The sequence below is a fragment of the Paramisgurnus dabryanus genome, chromosome 6 (assembly GCF_030506205.2).
Source record: "Paramisgurnus dabryanus chromosome 6, PD_genome_1.1, whole genome shotgun sequence".
Taxonomy (NCBI): Eukaryota; Metazoa; Chordata; class Actinopteri; order Cypriniformes; family Cobitidae; genus Paramisgurnus; species Paramisgurnus dabryanus.
This window is the reverse complement of record NC_133342.1, coordinates 6,771,398-6,791,670: the sequence shown is the minus strand read 5'-3', so window position 1 is coordinate 6,791,670 and position 20,273 is coordinate 6,771,398. Positions and strand designations below refer to the sequence as shown.

Below are 20,273 nucleotides of genomic sequence, written 5' to 3'. Positions count from 1 at the left end.
GGTACGGAATCCATACTAGGACACATATTTAGGACCTTTAGGGTACTGACCCAGTCACTCATGAGAAAAAATGTTTTGCTAATGGACCTTGAGTCTGGAAAAAGGACAATTTGGGTAGGAAGTATCACAAAAATAATGTCACTGGTTAATGAAATTATCAGTTTTGGGGAAAGTTACTTTTAAAAGTAATGCATTACAATATTAAGTTACTTCTCAAAAAAGTAACTAATTGTGCTTCTTAGTTACTTTTCATGGAAAGTAATGCTTACGTCACTTTTTAGTTACTTTTGCGTTACTTTTCTTACTTGGCTGAGGCTTGATCTCTTTCAGGCTTTGCAGGTGGCTTTGACGACTGAGAAATTGAATATTTCCATCGCAAAAGCCTGCCATCTCAGTTTCTGACTTAAATTGTTCCCGCTCAGGCGATCATGCATAGAGTGTGTAAATATACGTTAATACGTTAAGTTTAATGCAGTACATTGTTTTTTTTACATCAAATTAATTAAACTGAAAAGTAACTTGGATTACTTTTTTAAAAAAGTAACTCAAATATTAATATGCACTGCAAAAAATGATTTTCTTACTTAGTATTTTTGTCTCGTTTTCAGTAGAAATATAAAAAAATTCTTAAATTAAGATGCTTTTACTTGATGAGCAAAATGACCTATGTAAATAAGTCTAGTTTTAAGACAAATAATATACAATTTAAGTGTAATTGTCCTTAAAACAAGCAAAATTATCTGCCAATGGGGTGAGAAAAAAAATTGTGAAATAAGATTTCTTTTTTCTTAAACACTTAATTCAAGTAAAATTTTCTCACCCCATTGGCAGATATTTTTGTTTGTTTTAAGCACAAATTCACTTAATTTGTATATTTTTTGTCTTAAAACTAGACTTATTTTCTTAGGTCATGTTGCTCATCAAGAAAATACATCTTGATTTAAGAATTTTTAGATATTTCTACTGAAAACAAGACAAAAATACTAAGTTACAAAGTAATTTTTTGCAGTGTGTACATTTATAAAGTAATGCATTACTTTACTCGTTACTTCAGAAAAGTAATCTTATTACGTAATGCACGTTACTTGTAATGCGTTACCCCAACACTGAAAAATAATTCAAAAATGTTAATGTTACTCAAAGATGCATGCACACATTCTGTAAATGAAACAAAATTGTGTTAATATTGAATATTAACTACCAATAAAGCGTTATAATACAATAAACAGCATATTTTCCCTCCTAGTATATGAAGACATCAGTAATCTGACTCTTGGATGAGATGTGACCCCCCAGTCTCCATTTGCACTCCCCCTGACCGACAGGCTGCATTCACATCCAAGAGAGACGGCCATTCATGCCAGTAAAATGATGAAATGCTGCCATTATAACGGAGAACTAAAGGCTCAGAGTGGCCGATACCTGATCTGCATGTCTCGCTGTTGCCTTTTGTGCCAGTATTTCATATTTGAGTTATCCACTGGCACACGGCTGGAGTAAGGCGTGAGTTTGCCATGGCACTGAGAAGATGGGCAACAAGCAGACCATCTTTACATCTCAGCAACTGGACGCATATCAGGTATGCTAGATTAGTTTTAATTGATCATTTAGCCACCGTGTACCAACATCTATGAACTGCATTGTATATGATTTTATGATCATAAACAATGCAGTATATGAATATAACAATGTTATAACAATGTTATAAATATAACAATGACTTATTGATTTGCACAACGTTTTGAGATATTTGCTTGGAAAACACTCATGCTTTTAGAGTTTTTGTAAGATTTAGAAGTTTAGATTAAATATGCTTAATATTCATACACTCTCAGAAAAAAGGTACAAAAGTTGTCACTGGGACTTTACCTTTCAAAAAGGTCCAAATATTTACCATTTTGGTACAGATATGTACCTTTGAGGTACCAATATGCACCATTTAGGTACAAAAGTGTAAAGGACCTGTCCACAGCTTTTGATCCTTCTTGTACTTTTCTTTCTGAGAGTGTAAATATACATGAATGTTTTGCAAATTACCATTAAGAAAATGCCATTATAAGGTATTTTTTAAATAAACTTTTGATTTTTGAAACATGGCATTTAAAATCTTTGCACTTTCTGATTTTTTTTTTTCTTTTGTAGGACTGCACTTATTTCACCAGAAAAGAAATTTTAAGGTAAGATAACTAGACTTTTTCATTATGAAGATATCATAAAATGTTATTTCTTCATATCTTGTTACTTTATAATGAGTCCTGGAGTAAAACTCACTTTATTCCACATTGCTGGGATCTAAAACATGGAAAGTCACAACACAAAAAAGTGCATGGAGGAAACCAGATCTTAATATCTCCAAAAAAGTGTAAAGATTCAGTTAATCTATATACAAATTATATAAAATTTTTCTATAGCTAAATTGGTAGAACATTGCATTAGCAGCGCAAAGGTAATGGGTTTAATTCCCAGGGAACACACATACAGATAAAATGTATGGATGTGAATGCAAAATCAGAAATGCAATGTAATGTCTATTTTCATTCAAATTTATATTTGAATGTTCAATGATCTATTATGTATATAAATACTATTTTGCAATTATAAAGTATCATTTAATAGTTCATTTTTGCTCCTGTACAGCTCATCGAGCAATGCATTAGCAGTGCAAAAGGTCATGGGTTCAAAACTAGAAAACATGCATACTGATAAACAAAAGTATTTGTGATGCACTGTAAGTCAATGTGGATAAAAGCAGCTCACAAATGCGTAAATGTAAATGTTTTTCTCAGACTGTTTCATCGGTATCGTGATTTAGCTCCACAACTCGTACCGATGGACTACACCGACCAGCCAGACGTACGGCTGCCGTATGAGCTGATTGGCAGCATGCCTGAGCTGAAGGTACAGCACATCTCACTGCCCTGCTGCCATCTCCATGTTCTCATCAATTTTTCATCTTCTACTAATTGATAGCGGTCTTGGTAAGGTTAGTGTTATAAGATCCCCCTTAACCGAGGAGAAGACAAAGCTTAGTGTAGTTTAATCAACTGTATTAGTGCCTTAAATTGTCAAAATTGACATATGTGTACTTAAGACCATTGGATAGATAAAACAAACTTGAATTCATATCTGTAAATATAATATGTTTATACGAGTATTGATTTATTGTTCAGGATAACCCATTTCGGAAGAGAATCGCTGAGGTCTTCTCAGAGGATGGAGAGGGCAACATGACATTAGATGATTTCCTGGATATGTTTTCTGTTTTAAGTGAAATGGCTCCACGGGACCTGAAGGCCTACTATGCTTTTAAAATTTACGGTGAGGTTTAATCAAATGTGAACCTAGCTAAAGTCATTTGATGTACAGTTTTACATAAAACCATTCTACATAAAGTTAAAGGCAGGGTCCATGATCTCTAAAAGGAAATGTTGACATTTGAAATCACCTAAACAAACACGCCTCTACCCCAATGGAATCTGGACCTTCTTTTTATAGACCCGCCCCACACATACGCAACCCAGGCAACGGTGTCGGTTAGTAGACACGCCCCTTACTGCTGATTGGCTACAAGTGTGTTTTGGTAGTCGGCCCGACTCCCTTTTCCAAAGTGTTTTTTCAGAAATCGGTCATATTATGAGATTTTTCAAAGACGTAAAATAGGTCTTTGGTGTCCCCAGAGTACATATGTGAAGTTTTATCTCAAAATTCCCCACAGATAATTTATTATAACATGTTAAATCTGCCACTTTGTAGGTGCAAGCAAAAATGTGTCCTTTGAAATGCAAATGAGCTGATGAAACAAACACTGATCACCATAATGATGGTTTGTTGAAATTGAAACTCAATGGTGATGTCATTTTTTTCTCTCTTTCTTTCTCTTTGCACTAAATGCCAGTGCCGTGGTTGGATAGTGCAGATTAAGGGGTGGTATTATTGTAATTGGACTTGCTACCTACGTCACAAAACAGACGGAATAAAATTTTTTGCATGCTTGCAGAAAATGGTTTACCAAAACTAAGTTACTCCGTTGATCTTTTTCATGTTTTCTAGGTTGAAGCACTGGGGACCCAATTATAGCACTTAAAAATGAAAATCTAACTTTAAAAACATTCTGTGAAAATATAACCATGATATATTTTATATTGACTGAGTAAAGGTCATGTCAAAGATTGAAATCAATGATTGAAATCAAACTAATTATTAGATTGTAAATCTTTAACCTGGATTTCACAGATGGGGTCACAAACATTTTAATGTTTTCAACATTTACTAACCTTAACAGTTTTCCAAATCCAAGAAATGTGAATAAATTAGGATTTTTGATATTCATTCATCTCATTTTGCACACCATAGCATTCCATAGTGACCATGTCTAGAAAAAAAGAAAACCCAATCAGAAAAATACTCCATATGATTAATGAATAGAAAATTAATTTTCCATTAAAAGTGGTCATATGACGTTGCTAAAAAGAACATTAATTTGATGTGATGCAATGTGTTTACCCGGTTTAAAGGGATAGTTCATTCAAAAATGATAATAAATCCATGATTTACTCACCCTCAAGCCATCCGAGATGCATATGTCCATCATTTTTCAGACGATCACATGTGTTAGCTCTTCCCATTTTTACAATGTATGAATATGGGGGTTCACCTCCTTCAAGCCCAAAGATTGTGCATCTATCCTTCACAAAAGTAATCCAAACCGGCTCCTGGGGGATAAACAAAGGCCTTTTGAGGGTAATCTATGCGTTTTTGTCATAGAAATATCCATATTTAAAACTTTACAAATGAAAATAACTAGCTTCTGGTAATGCCACCATCTTAGATGCCTCTGCATTCAGGAGAGAGTATCAAGGTAGTGTACGCACTTTTCTTAATGACATATGACAAATGTGGAGGGCGGAGGAACAGAGCAACAGCAAAAAACCTTCTGCAAAGTGCATACACTCTCATCTGAATGCAGATGGTGAGTAAATCATGGGTTTAATGTCATTTTTGGTCGAATTATCTCTTTAAGATAAAAAATTGATTATTTTCCACATACCATGCATTATTGTCGCTCCTCTATGCCCCGCTTTTCTGAAAAGCGCTGTGTTCTCTGATTAGGCAACTATCCGGTGCTTTGTGATTGGCCGAATACCACAAGCGTGTGACGAAAATATTACGCCCCTTACCATATTTCGGAATATTAGCTCCATAAGCACAACATCTCCACGACATGACAGCAGCAACAATACTACAGTGAGAATAAAAGTTAAGCCTGCGTATACATTTGGGTGGTGTTTTTCAAGTCTTTCCACGTTGTTTTAATGGGACATTTTAGGAACACATGTATCATTTTTAGAAAGAATATCTCTTTGGATTTTTTTACGCACGAACAGCTTTAAAAAAGAAAACATGAAATCGCATTATATGACCCCTTTAAAAGTCACATAACATTAGTTTGGACTGAATAATGGACGTCTTTTGTCCATTATTGGTCTCATGCATGCGTTGACAGTGTATGTGAACATACTGGAATAATGAACCTGACCCCAGTTTGCTGAAATGATGAGATGAATTCACAAACCATTCATTGACAAAATGCCCATTAATAATTCAGGCATACTTACAACAAGCACTGTTTATATCTGTGTGCCATTGTCTTATTAAAAGACGTCATGATCTGCACCTGTCATGAGGAAACACAGTGTTGTCATAAAGTATTAACACAGGGTAAATGATCATACTCTTGACATTATGCATCTTATTTAGACTGAACACATACTAAAGGATTTTACTTCCAAGAGGAATTTACTCTTTAAAGTGCTCGTCTGTCTTTCCTTAGACTTCAACAACGATGACTTCATCTGTAAATCAGATCTAGAGAAGACTTTAAATAAACTAACTCGCAATGAACTGACAGAAGACGAGGTGAGAATGGTGTGTGAGAAGGTCATTGATGAGGCTGATCTGGATAATGATGGCCGATTGTCACTGGAGGATTTCCAGAATATGATCGTCAGAGCGCCAGACTTCCTCAGGTAACACCAATGCATAGAAGAACCATTTTTGGTTCCCCGACGAACCTTTAAATGAACGGTTCTTAAAATAATAATTTCTTTCTTACCTTGTTATAGTCTGTTGAACTTTTATCCACTACAAAGACATTTCCCTGCTGGAAAAACCAGCATACCAGCAATATGTTGTGTTTTGGTGCTGGTATGCTGGTGGCCACCAACTAAACCAGCATAATTCCCATGCTGGTTTGATGCTGTTTTTTCACCAGGGTTTAGTGCAAAAGAAAGGCTTTGTAGATGGTCAAGGTTCTTTATAGAGCAATACCCCTTATTCAGTCCGCTGCCATGTTGATTCTAAAGCAGGAGTGATGAACCCTGGGTCCTGGAGGGCCACTATCCTGCAGAGTTTAGTTCCAACCCTTAATCAAACACACCTGCATTTAATTTCCAAGTAATCCTGAAGACTTTAATTTGATTTTTCAGACGTGTTTAATTAAGATTGGAACTAAACTCTGCAGGACAGTGGCCCTCCAGGACCAGGGTTCCCCACCCCTGTTCTAAACCGAGGCTATGAGGGCTGTACGTCCAGAGCGTGCACTTCAAACCTGTTGTTTTGTACCGAGATGCTGGTCATTCAGCCATCAAAACAGAAAATACATTGTTTTACAAATTTCCTCAGGACAAAGAAGCTCAGAAATCATGGATTGTTCAAATAAGAAGGGACATATGACTTAATTTTTAGATAATATGTGCAGCGCAGTGTGTTCATAAAACGTTATGTTTCGTTATAAGCCTGTTGGTCATTTCTGTTTAAAGCATGTTTACTTTTCTTTAAAACTCCAATATAGTCTTATAACTAAGAACATATTTCCAATTCATAGTTTACAAAAACAAAAGGCATTAATACGTTAAAAAGTTTTCTCGGGTAAGTTTTTTAAGCACATTGACCAGAATCAGAATCAACAGAAGCAGGAATATTTTTTAACTAAATAACATTTGTACACAACTTTGGGGGTATAACGGTTTTACCTTAAACAATACTTGCACAACAAACTATCACGTAAATAGCTTGTTATCAGGTCAATCACACATTATTAAGTCAATCTCATGTCTTGAAAACAACATAACAGAAAAAATACATGAGACATACTTTTGTGTTTTATAAAAACTGGATATATCTACAAATATTGTATTGTTGCACTATATTGGAGTTTTAAAGAAAATAAACATGCTTACAAAATGAAAATAGAAATAAGCGATTAGCCAACAGGCTAATATCCAAAACAGAATTTTTTCTTGAATTTAATGTTTAAGAAAAATAGCTTACCCCATTGGCAGTTTTTTTGCTTGTTTTATGAACAAAATCACTTACATTTGATATTTTTGGTCTAAAACTCGACTTATTTTCTTAGGTCGTTTTGCTCATCAAGAAAAAGCATCTTAATTTAAGAATTTTTAGATATTTTTACTAAAAAGACAAAAATATTAAGGATTTTTTTTGGAAAAGTACACTGCAAAAAATTTCTTAGTATTTTTTTCTTGTTTTAAGTACAAATATCTAAAAATTCTTGAATCAAGATGTATTTTCTTGATGAGCAAAATGACCCAAAAAAAATATCAAATTTAAGTGAATTTGTACCCAAAACAAGCAAAAATATCTGCCAAGGGGTGAGAATTTTTTTCTTGAATTAAGCATTTAAGAAAAACTTAAAATTATTTTTAGATTTTTTTTCTTACCCCATTGACAGATATTTTTTGCTTGTTTTAAGCACAAATTCACCTAAATGTAATATTTTTCAATCTAAAAGCTAGACTTTTCTTGGGTTATTTTGCTCATCAAGAAAATACATCTTGATGTAAGAATTTTTTGATTTGATATTTTAATGAAAACAAGATAAAAATACTCAGTAAGAAAGTATTTTTTTTGTAGTGCATGTCCACAATGCACTATTCTCATTTTAAATTAGGTCATATGTCCTTTCCCATTTTAACAATCCACGTTTTCTGAGGCTCTTTGTCCTGTGGAAATTCGGAAAACAATGTATTTTCTGTGTTTTGACCAGCATCATGATACAAAACAATAGGTTTAAAGTGCACGCTCTGGATGTCTATCCCTCACAGCCTTGGTTTGGAATTAACATAGCGGCGGACTGAAAAAGGCATATACAGATAAAACCTTTAGGCTATGTTTAACATTAAATGCAAATGCTTTCACTGTAAGCTTAATCAAATAAAGCCTTGAGTCAAATCTTCCTGTCTTTACAATTGCAAGAAAAAGTATGTGAACCCCTATGAAAGAGCTGGTTTTCTACAGTGATTTCCCATAAAATGTGATCTGATCCTAGGTCACAACAATAAACAAACACAATGTGCATAAGCTGACAACACACAAATAATTCTAGTGTCTTGTGTCTTTTTTGAAAACACCCATTAAACATTCACAGAGCTTGAAAAGTGAACCCTTGGATTTAATAGCTTGTTTGAACCGCCTCCGTCTCCATTTATAGACAATTTGGCTAATTGTTGATTGATGGATGTCTAAATATTTTGAGATTGTTTTGTATCCCTTTTCAGCCATAATTATGGAGTGCAACAACTCTTGATTGGATTTCTTTAGAGAGATATGGTAATGTTTGAGTGTTTAATCAAAGTAGCACTAAACCAAACCTTCAAACTCATTTTGTTAACTGGACTCGAGTTTGCCAGCTTCTGACACAAATTAGTTCATTTAAGTAATTAGTCTACGGGTTCACTTTTTCCCCCAGCACTGAATGTTTAATGGGAGTTTCCCAAAAAAGACACAGGACACTAGAACTATTTGTGTGTTGTCAGCTTATGCACATTGTGTTTGTTTATTGTTGTGACCTAGATGAGGATCAGATTACGTTTTATGGCAAATCACTGTAAAAAAACAGTTCATTCCTACGGGTTCACACACTTTTTCTTGCCACTGAATATGTAAATTACTGTAAATGCATTTTAATGTCTTGGAAGATGTTTAAAAATAAATTATTTTCATCTCTTACAGCACGTTTCATATCAGGATATGATGGGTCTTGTGTAAGGTATCCCAGGACTGAGCAACAAGAAAGTTTTACCCACATTTGCCAAATCATTTAAATAATTTAGCATCAATTCCATATCTAAAGATAAAGAATAATTCACCCATTAAAAATAATCACAAATGCATATTTTATAAGATTCTCATTTTAATAAATCAAAAGTACAGATATCTACAAAAAGTGTAGATCAGTTTTTCAATGTTTTTAGAAAGTACAGTACAATTTAAGTAGATCTCTCTTTTTAGAGTTATTTACAATTGTTTCTCTTTTTTATTACCAAAATGTAATTTTATCATCTCCCCAGTTACCTCACAATTAAACACATGGTAATATAAAAGACTCTGTAAATGATACGAATGACAGCGATCTGAATTCATGAAATATAAGAGATACAAACTAAACTGAAGACAATAAGCTCTGATAGCAGCACACAACACTGCTTAAAGAAACACTATACAACTGCAAAGCTGTTAACAGAAAGTGGTACCTGTTTGCTAATGTTTTCTTCCTTATCTGCAAATCAAATAAAAATGTTTCGCAAGCTCTCTGCTAAGTCTTTCAGATTAATTATTGCATTTGAGGCCCACCACTATGGCCAATGCATTGAACGAGAACCGGCATGAACAAATACGATGCCAACTGCAAATAAAGATGTTTCAATGGAACATCAATACACATGTAGCTGTCAAGAAAACACGTACACATAAAACATACAGGTAAAGGAGATCATCACCGATCTGAAATGAAAGCTCAAGTATCAGTCATTAAGACAAACGGCAGGTTGGGGACAGTATTAGATGAGAGATAAAGAGAGAAGCAGATGTTCATAGTGTACAAAGAATATGAAAAATAAAGGTGCGAACGAGGAGTCATCTCAAGCTGGTTAACATAAAAGGTTTTAAAAGAGTTTCGCAAACATAAACCATAAAGTGTGGCCATTTTTAGATTTGACCATATTGCAGAAAGAGGAAAACATCTCTATTACCCTGGTGAAATAGTGAAACGCTGTGCTTCTGTTTGAAACCTGTGAAAACATGACCAGGTCAATTTTTTGTCTATAAATCTTATATGTGACTATTATTACCACAATTCGTCTGTGATGTTACACAGTTTATATGACATATTTTGCACTACACACTCTGGAAAATTTGGGTTATTTTCAACCCAGCATTGGGTCAAAAAGTGATGAACCCACCCAGTTCAACCAACAGTGTAAAAAAAACTCCTTGTTGCACTTAAATTGATAAAAAAAATTGCACTTTGGGTTGAAAATGTACAATTGTTTCTCTTTTTTATTAACAAAATGTAATTTTATCATCTCCACAGCTACCTTACATTTGACAATTGAACACATGGTAATATTAAAGAGTCAATAAATGATACGAACGCATTGGGTCAAAAAGTGATGGACTCCGTTCAACCTACAGTGTAAAAAATCCTTGTTGCACTTAAATTGATTTAATATTTTTTGTTGCACTTAAAAAGTTGAATCAACTTGAAATTACAACTTTCTTGAATAGTGAGGATTTTCTATAAATTATAAAAATAAAGTAAAAAATAATAATAATTCAAATTTATTTTTATAATTTATAGCAACTCCTGTAAAGAGTGAAAAGGTGGTTCAACTTAAAGTTAATTAATTGGTAACACCTACAAAATGTTCAATTAAACGTTTATTCTGCTTAAATTTTTACCCAAGTAAAATTTTAAGTTACTTTTTTTATTTTTTAGGTGTAGTTGATACAACTTTTTACAGTATAGTCAAGAAAGACAAAATTAATTGTAAATTCAAGTTGATTAAACTTAAAAATGTAAGTTAATAAGGAATTACAGATTTACAATGTATATGCCATTGTTTTAACCAATTATTGGGTCAAATATAAACATTTTCTAGGTTCATTTTATTCCACCGGCTGACTTGGTCCTTTTTGACCCAATGCTGGGTTGTAAACAACATTTTCAGTGTAGTAGATATAGTAGAAATATATATTTTTTGCCCATTACAGAACTCAATTTGGAGGGATTTTTTTTATTTTTGGGTAAAATATGACCTGGCCATGATCTCAACGAGAGATTCTAGATTTCCAACAACGATAATTTGTTCTTAGACTCAAAAATAACAGGCATTGCTAGATTCCTGACCGATATTGCTAACTTACACAACTGCACCAAAAGGAATTCAGATCTAGGTCAGACAACAAAATTGCATTCGACTATTCGCTTGCATTGCATTGGCTACAGAACGTGACATCACAAATTATTCGCCTATTCAGATGGTCTGGAGTTGAGGAATGGTGGATTACTAGTCTAGTCATATGAAACAAATCCATGCAACACACATGGCTGTTCGCCAAACTGTGCCTTTTACTGCTTTTAGCTGAAACTGCCCATAGTACATACTGCAGAGCTATACTTAAAGTACTACCAATAAAATCAATACATAAGAAACACGTGTAACATTTTACATCAAGATCCCATCCGTTAACATCAGCTAACATAAACGTATATATTTTTATAGCATTTATTAATCTTGGTTAATGTTAGTTAAGAAAAATGTTAAATCCAGTTAGTTCATTAACTATTGTTAAAAACGCATTAGTAAACATTGGAATTGCGATAAATGCTGTTATCGTTGGCTGATTTTAACTAATGTTAATGAATGAAACCTCATAATGAAATGTTAAAGAAAAATGAATAAATCAACAAGAATGTAACTGAATTATTTATTCGAACTGCATAACAGGTGCCAAAGCATCGCCTTTGGCTTTACTATCAAAATAAAAGGCTGTATTGTAGAAGTGCCTCTTTAGTAGATAAAGCCTCTTTAGTAGATAAAGCCTCAACAATATTTGGGGGAATCAGGTAATTTTTTTTAAATCTTACATCTTCAAATCTTGAAAATGACGCAAAACTTTCACTAACCACAAACTACACACAACATGAAAGATACTGATAAAGTGCATGGAAAGTATAGCTCTGCCGTCCAGGTTACACACGTGCCCTCCATCTTTTGGTTATACTTATTAATACTACTAGTCAGGAATTTAACATCCTTAAAAGGGCCAAGTGTCAGTAATATTCAATTATTCAATTCAAGTGTTATTTATCAAGGTGGACGCATGGGAATGCTTTTTTAAACAGGTCCTGAGTTTTGGGGTTTATGAGTTCAGGAATAGCGATGCTAAAGCTAGTGCTACTGCATAAAAGAGCAAACTATTTGGAAATAGCTTTTTGTGCATGTTTTTAAAAAATTAAACATACAAAAAAAAAAATCATATATCGAGGCAGTAAAAAATGTCTTGATGAAAAAAGCGCATTCTTCAGTTGTTTATAATAACAGTTTGGTTTTAAAATGTCACACTGTCTATGGAAACTAGACTTTACCGTAAACACTTTTGGAATTGCTACAGCGTTATACGGTTTCCAAATTGGCGGATATAAAAAAAATCACTTCAACTTTTTAGACAAATTACTTGTTGATAGAAACTGGTTGTCATGCCTAGTTAGGACACACTATTAAAGTGATTAAAAAGACTGCTGATGTATGTAAAATTGGACACAGTAAGCAACATGAAAAAAGGAAACAGTCCATTATTATAAGAAGTGGGTTATATCTTACAATAAGGTCATGTGATTGTCAAAGAATGCATGAGGGTTGGAAATAAAATGGAATGATAAGAGAATGTTCCACGTAACTCTCTCTCAGATAGGCTCAAATATCAGATTTCTCTGTGGCCGCTCCCACGTCCAGGTCGCCGTGAAGAGGACAAATGGATTTTGGCAGTTGTGCGCTCGATACGGAGCATTAGCATGAGAGATGGAGACATGGGATCTTCTTTAAGACGCACATTTACTGATGACTTGGCTCATCAACTGGACTGGAGAACCGATGCCGTCCCATCCCGGTTGCAGAAGAAAAAGCATCGCTTACGTATCAATGGAAGATCAGAGGAGCCAGGTACATCCGGCTCCAACTGCCCGAGGGCTGGAAGTCGAGCGTGAGAGAGAAAGGAAAAGAAAAAAGAGGAAAGAGGAGGAGTGCATTGTGGGATAGCATTGTCCAGTCATGTCCAGCCTCTGGTTGGTGGACAGTAAGGCCTTTACAGTAGCACACAGCGAAAGAAGCTGCTCTTTTTCTGTTGTTCAGTGGTAATTTTTACTCCATGGTTGCTACCCTGAGGATTGTTACCCTCCTGTGTGGGTGAAAGAAAAGCAGTCTGTATATAGTATATGTATTAACAAAATCCATTTGACACAAACAGCATAAATCTTACCAATTTTGTGTCCATCTTTGCTTTTATATCTCTGGCGAGAGTTAAGAATGACTATTGGGAAAACAGACACACAATCATGATAAGAAAATAAAAAATGATAACAAGTCATAAAATGAAGGTATGCCACTTACATTTTCCACGTTTATATTAGCCTTTGCACTCGTCTCCATGAACTTGATGCCGTATTCTAACGCCAGCTAAACAGGGCAGAAGTACAACTGACTTGAATTCACGATACGGGGATTATAAGAAACAGATTCGTCTCTTACGAGGTGACGCATAGATATCATAAAATAAATAGTTTGGTTGGAAAGGGATTTGATAGTGAAAACAATTCTTCCACTCACTTTCTCTCCTCGGTCTTTAGAAACCTGCCTCTTCTCGTTGATGTCACATTTGTTGCCCAAAATCATTTTCTCCACATCTGCTGATGCATGCTGGAAAGAAGACATGATACAAAACATTATATAACTACAGTTCATATCAAAATCAACAACTCAGTAAGTGGTATGATCGACTAGTTGGTCTAAAAAAACAGCTAGATGGAGTGCATCAGAATAGAAACAGTTATAATGTCCAAATATGATGACTTGTATTTCTATAAAGAGCAGCAGAGATGATGTATTTTAGGCAGAATCCAGAAACAAGTTAGCATTTTAGCACTTCTGGTTCTCTCTAGGGCTTATCTGAACACCATTTTTTGGAGGGAGGGGCTGACCATATTCTCTCTATTCAGCCAGGAATCTCTGTATTTGTCAAGAACCATTCATCCTACTGACATCACGCGTGTGTTGCTGCAGACCCAAGGGAGTTAAGTGTGGTATTTTGATGCAATATGGACACGCGACAAATTCCAAATTAATAAACTTTAAATAAACTACCGAACAGCTCGAGCTGGAAGTGGCGCACCTCGCGCAAGCTCCAAAAACAGACACTGCACTAGTGATAAAAAACATACACGTCTGTTAAGGTAACGAAAAATAACCGAACGAAAAATAAATAAACAAAATGCGTGCGTAACGTGCAGACCTATCAAACACAACCTGCACATTAACTTAACGAAAGCCTTTACCGTTTGCACAAAAGGTCATTGTTTGCAGATTAACAGTTCTGTATTAAAACTAAATTAAATGAAAGGTTTTAAAAAGTTCTCTACTGTGTCTTTGTAAATATTTATGATGTACAATAATTATTGGTGCAGTTTTTCACTCTGCTATACATGAAAGCACACTGCAAGCGAATTCTGCCAATTAGACGCGACAATGTCTCCTCAAATTTAGAATTTCTATTTTTGCCATGGAAACAAGTCAAAGCGACGACGTCCCAAGGAGGACAACTGCAATGACAGTTTACTTAAAGGTGACATAGAATGATTGAACGGAGTATTTATCCTTGTTCTGTGATGTGACATGTAGACAAAAAAGTTTTTGTTTGGGTCTGTAATGCCTTAGAAGCTTCCTAAAAACCTCTCTCAGATAGCTCTATTGAGGTGGGGGATTTTAAACAAGTGGTTTTGTACCTATTTGGCTCCCCCTACTGGCTTAACTTGCAATCTCATTACTGATTGGCTGACTTTGCTGCCACTCAAAAAATGTAGCCAATTATTTTGAAGTGGAGGGGCAGTGAGATGCCTGTGATGTCATAAGCATCAGTTTTTCAGATTGGGCCGTTTTCTGGCTGACATTTCTAAAAGAGGAATTTCTATGAGACTGAGATGTTTAGCATGTCTAGCACTTTTTGTATGTTCGTGAATGTGGGTAGACTAACATTATTCAACAAAGACAAGGTAAAAATGGTTTTTCATTCTCTGTCCCCTTTAATATGACAAAGTGTTTTGATTAATGCCATTAATGTTTATTTTTTTAATCAGTGTATACCACTAGTCAACTAAATGAATATGACACATTTATATACCGATTCAATAGATTTATTGCATTTTGCAGAAAAAAAGAATCAGTTTTTATAATAAATCCTGATCTTTGAAAATCAAATTATGAGTTTTTAATGTTATTATAACCTAGAGATGCTATGTGAGAGTTTGTAACAGAAAATAGTGGTTTTCATCTTGTCACTTTCTTGGTATGGAAAACACATTTTTATCCAAATTGGTCAAAATGTATATATTGCGTTTTGGAACAAAACTCTACATATCTAGATGAACTGGTCAACAACACTATTGGTTGGGTTAGCTATGACTGTCAGATCAAGCATTTAAACGCTCACCTCCTCTATGTTTCGGATCCAGTTTTTGATGTTGTCAAAGGATTTCTCATTGGTTATATCATAAACCAGCATGATACCCTAAAATCAGAGCACAAGAAAACTTACAATTCTGTACAAAACTGCACTTCTAAAAACAGCAGTAGAGTTAAAGTTGAAAAAATTACTATATAAATTATTAATATAAAAAATTATTTATATTTTCTTAATAAATTTTAAAGTTAAATCGCATTAATGCACAGTCAAGAATAAGATAGACTTTAAATGTTATTGCCATACCATTGCACCTCTGTAATACGCAGTTGTGATTGTTCTGAATCTCTCCTGGCCTGCTGTATCCCTGCAATAAAATCAAACACAATAAAACGCTTGCCATTCCTATTTCAATGTAAACCGCAAAGGTGTACTGTATTATAATACATTTTATGCTGCTTAGATGTGGGCTCAATGCATTTACAAAGCAATTACAATTGCATAAACAAAATTAATAGTTTCATTTTAAAATGATGAATCTTAAAATACAAAAACATGCTCATGTCGATCTGACAAAGTAAAAGATGAACTTAGAAAGGTGACATTCTCCTACACAGGGCAATGTGTCAAAAGGAAACCATTAACGTAAAGAAGAAATTAACCTGGTCGTGGTTTCACAACGGTCATACAACGGTTCCTTCAGAACAATCTCATATGTACTTCCAGCTAGCTGCTAATGTTCAACTATTGCCACTACAAGTAAAGCCAACCAGACTCTCACCATATCTGTAACTTGATCTTCTTGCCATCTAGTTCTATTGTTCTGATCTTGAAATCGATACCTGTAGGAAAGAAAAGGGTAAAAATAGTGATAAAACAAACATAACAAAAAGGTATCTATTGCAAATAAAAGTCTGCCCACATCTTTTAATGTATATGTATGTGACCCTGGACCACAAAACCAGTCATACGTCACACGGATATATTTGTAGCAATATCCAACCATACATTGTTTTTATGCCAGAAACCATTCAGGTATTAAGTAAAGATCATGTTCCATGAATATATTTTGTAAATTTCCTAACGTAAGTATATAAAAAAATCTAGCATTATTAATATTTTTTTTGCTGAGGACTTCATTTGGACAACTTTAAAAGTGATTTTCAAAATTTTCAGCCAAATATTGTCCTATCCTAATCAATGTAAAAGCTTTTTTTAAGGTTGATGATGGTGTACAAATCTCATTTTTGATGTATGATGAAGCCAAAGATAATAAGACATTTCACGTGTTATACTACATGGATCCCCAACCTATCACAATAGATAAAACAATCTGGAGGGCTACTTTTTGGATCTACTCAAAACTTTTTTGTTTTACTTGTTGATTTTATTTTGTTTTTTTTGGTTGATATGTAGGGCTGGGTATTGATTTAGATGTTCTGGATCGATCCGATTTCGATTCATAAGCTATCGGATCGATTCGATCTCGATTCTCTGTTCGATTCTGATTCTCGGACCGATTTTTATACTCGATTCTTGATTCAACTCAATTAATAGAGATTTAATACAAATACTTTATATATAAAAAAAGTCAACATAAGTTTACAAGTGGGTAATTAATAAAAATAAATTAAAAGCCACCAACCTGTATATTACACTTTTTTATTTTAGGCACACCTGGGTGTATTAAAACAGAACCCATCTCTAATTTTCAAATGCATTCAGTTATGTTAAAGGAATAGTCTACCCTTTTGCCATATTAAACTATGTTATTACCTCAACCTAGACGAATTAATACATACCTATCTTTTTTCTATGCGTGCACTGTACTGCGTGTTATGAATGTGTTAGCATTTAGCCTAGCCCCATTTATTCCTATGGTACCAAAAAAAGTTTTATTTTGTGGCACCATACTTACTGGTATAACTCCTCATGTAACAGTCTTTGAATAGGGAAAACACGGAAGTGTTTGGTGGCTTCCCTGTTTTGGTACCATAGGAATGAATGGGGCTAGCCTAAATGCTAACACATTCACGACGCGCTGTACAGTGCACGCATTGAAAAAAGATAGATATTTATTAATTCGTCTCAGTTGAGGTAATAACATAGTTTAATATGGCAAAAGGGTAGACTCTTCCTTTAAATACAATACAATTTTGATGCAAAATGAAAAATGTATGCTGAAAATGTAAAAACAGTCACATTACTTGATCAAACAGGAAAAAAAAAATTATATATATAAAAAAAAACGATTTTCGACCTGAGAATCGATCTTTAATCGACCATGTTTTAAAAAACGATTAATCGAAAAATCCATATGTTTTATCATTGTTTAAGATGTTAAAATACATTAAAGAAGCCAAGCTTATATAAAATATGTAATAAATACATATTAACACTGCCTGTTAAAATCCAGAAAAAGTAATTTCTGATTTCTACACAAAATCATCCTACATAATGTAAAGAACATTCTGTGAAAATATAAACTTGATATATTGACTGAGTAATATCATGTAAAAGATTTAAAAAAAAATCATTATTAGATTATACGACTTTAGCCAGAATTTCACTGTAAGGGTCAAACATTATTGATGATATCTTATTGATTTTAGCAAAATATATTTTAAAAACATACATCTAATAAACAGTGGAGTACCACCCATGTTCTTTTTTGGGGGGGGGGGGGCATGACACCCCATTTTTTGTTATAATAGTGCATTGTTTGAAATAGTTTTGAATGCCTTGGTAACTGTTATATGAATATAGTAATAATCCACTGCTATGGAAGTGACGTTGTGATACCACGTTTCCCGTGTGATACCACAACCGTACCATGGTAACTTACATAAACAACTAACAATATGTCATGTTTTAATGTCAAGTGACGAAGATTACAATTATACTTGTAAGGTTAAACACTGAATAATACTTATCTGGTACGAACTAACTGTTAGTAAACATAAAGGCGCACAGGGGACATTCTTTTTAACTTATTTGACGATTATAGCTCTTATATTTAAATATAATTAACATAAAAAAAAGTTTAATATTTAACTTAATGTTTGAGTCCTGTCAGGGAAACCAAGTAACATAGTTGCACTACCGGCTGGCAAAACAGTTTTAAACTTCAAAAACACTAAAACACAGAAATCATGCAAATCACACATTCACAGAAAACAATTAACTAAATGACAAATCACTAACAAAATGACAAAAACTAAACATAATACATTAAAGATAGATGCTTTTAGTAGCTAGCGCGTTAGCTTAGCCGTTAGCACAGCCTGACGTTTTATAAACTACCGGAGCCATCAAACCATTTAAATCAGATAAATAAATACCTATCGTCGATATGAACGTCGAGTTAAAGGCATCCTCAGAGAACCTAAACAACACACAGGTCTTCCCCACGCCGGAATCCCCGATTAACAGCAGTTTAAACAAATAATCGTAAGTCTTCGCCATACTGTATGTATTGCGGAAATCCCGCCCGGTTCTTTAGCAGACACAGCGCAGAATCCGCAAACCAGCAACGAGTCGACCAATCATACTATGGCAACGACTTTGCGTTTTAAATAGTAATGAGGTCAAACCAACGTAGTTGCATATCCTTCCTGTAGCGTGCACGAACATGTGCTATTTAATATTCATGAGCTGTGCCTTAGTAATAGTAGGCTTCGTTAATACTAGCGGCCACGTGTGACTCTCAAGCCACAGGGCGAATGTAACGTCACTAGATGAAACTTGTACAGAAAGCCTTCACTTTAGTAGGATTCGTGAATATTCATCCTGAACCAAAAATGAAAGCGCAATTATTTGCAAAAAATGTGTCCTAAGGGGATAGTTCACCCAAAAATAAAAATGTTGTAATGACGACCTAAAAGATGAAAATGACTCATGTTCCTGTATTAGTTTCTTTATTCTGATGAACACAAAAGATGATATTTTGATGGAAAGCACAGTTGAGAGAGTGCCCATTGACTTCCATAGTATTTGTTTTTCCTACTATGGAAGTCAAGAGCCCATGGGCACCAGGTTTCCTGCACGAAGTCTGTAAATTGCACATTTTATTAATAGCCTCAATTTTAATATTTATTTATTACATATTTTTTATTTCAGATTGGCTTCTTTTATGTGTTAACATTTTAATCAACGATAAAACATATCAACAAGTAAAATAAAATAAAATTAACAAGTAAAACAAAAAGGATTTGAGTAGACTATATCAAAAAGTAGCCCTCAAGTAGGTTCAATAATGATGACAATTGAATTTCAATTCTGAAACTGACCAACGAATGATTAAAGCCCAGGACATGGGCCGTGTTTCTCATTAAACCAAAAGGAACTAAGGCAAAAATAAAGTTTATATTTATGTACGTTTGTATGCTGTATATTTTGCAAATAAATGTTAAGGTGAAGTGTTATGGTTTTGTGAGTTTCACCCTGCGTTGTACTGAAATAATGGCAACCAGTCCGTATATCAGATTTATAATCTCAGTGTATTTTGTGCACAGATTATTTTACGTTGAGCTTTTCCCATATGGTAATACTAAATGTTACATTTAATTTAATATTTGAAAATAAGTGGTGTAAAAATGTATAAAAACAAAAACACAAAGGGTACAAGGGACCAACTAAATGTGTTTCGGGTTATGTGTTAAAGGGGGTTGACTCTTAGAGCATACGTTCCAATACATTCCCTTATGATGTTTTATTAATTTCACAAATTTAATGTGATTAAT

General features: G+C 34.1%; 2 protein-coding genes across 3 annotated transcripts; one reads left to right on the top strand and one right to left on the bottom strand.

Annotated features, from left to right (window-relative positions):
• Positions 1 to 1,513: 1,513 nt before the first annotated feature.
• On the top strand, positions 1,514 to 9,054 carry LOC135744353 (calcium and integrin-binding family member 3). 2 transcript variants are annotated; one of them, XM_065262401.2, is made up of 6 exons: positions 1,514 to 1,579; positions 2,143 to 2,177; positions 2,787 to 2,898; positions 3,171 to 3,318; positions 5,831 to 6,026; positions 9,031 to 9,054. In XM_065262401.2, the coding sequence occupies exons 1-6, from the start codon at positions 1,529 to 1,531 to the stop codon at positions 9,050 to 9,052; spliced, it is 564 nt and encodes a 187-aa protein (XP_065118473.1). In that variant the 5' UTR covers positions 1,514 to 1,528; the 3' UTR covers positions 9,053 to 9,054. The 2 variants fall into 2 exon arrangements, with proteins under 2 accessions (XP_065118473.1, XP_065118474.1); XM_065262402.2 differs by lacking the exons at positions 2,143 to 2,177; positions 2,787 to 2,898 and having other exon boundaries at positions 1,529 to 1,579.
• A 1,284-nt stretch (positions 9,055 to 10,338) lies between these two features.
• On the bottom strand, positions 10,339 to 19,059 carry rab8a (RAB8A, member RAS oncogene family). Its single transcript, XM_065262400.2, has 8 exons — positions 18,873 to 19,059; positions 16,313 to 16,373; positions 15,838 to 15,898; positions 15,562 to 15,639; positions 13,686 to 13,775; positions 13,470 to 13,535; positions 13,339 to 13,389; positions 10,339 to 13,257 (listed from the first exon to the last, which is right to left on the bottom strand). The coding sequence occupies exons 1-8, from the start codon at positions 18,994 to 18,996 to the stop codon at positions 13,165 to 13,167; spliced, it is 624 nt and encodes a 207-aa protein (XP_065118472.1). The 5' UTR covers positions 18,997 to 19,059; the 3' UTR covers positions 10,339 to 13,164.
• Positions 19,060 to 20,273: the final 1,214 nt, after the last annotated feature.

Coding starts and splice junctions, on each gene's coding strand:
- LOC135744353 (XM_065262401.2), top strand. CDS start 1,529: ATGGGCAACAAGCAGACCATCTTTACATCTCAGCAACTGGACGCATAT. Junction 2,899..3,170: donor GCAGCATGCCTGAGCTGAAG/GTACAGCACATC, acceptor TTTATTGTTCAG/GATAACCCATTTCGGAAGAG. Junction 3,319..5,830: donor CTATGCTTTTAAAATTTACG/GTGAGGTTTAAT, acceptor GTCTTTCCTTAG/ACTTCAACAACGATGACTTC.
- rab8a (XM_065262400.2), bottom strand. CDS start 18,996: ATGGCGAAGACTTACGATTATTTGTTTAAACTGCTGTTAATCGGGGAT. Junction 13,536..13,685: donor CTAAAGACCGAGGAGAGAAA/GTGAGTGGAAGA, acceptor TGCCCTGTTTAG/CTGGCGTTAGAATACGGCAT. Junction 13,258..13,338: donor CAAAGATGGACACAAAATTG/GTAAGATTTATG, acceptor TCACCCACACAG/GAGGGTAACAATCCTCAGGG.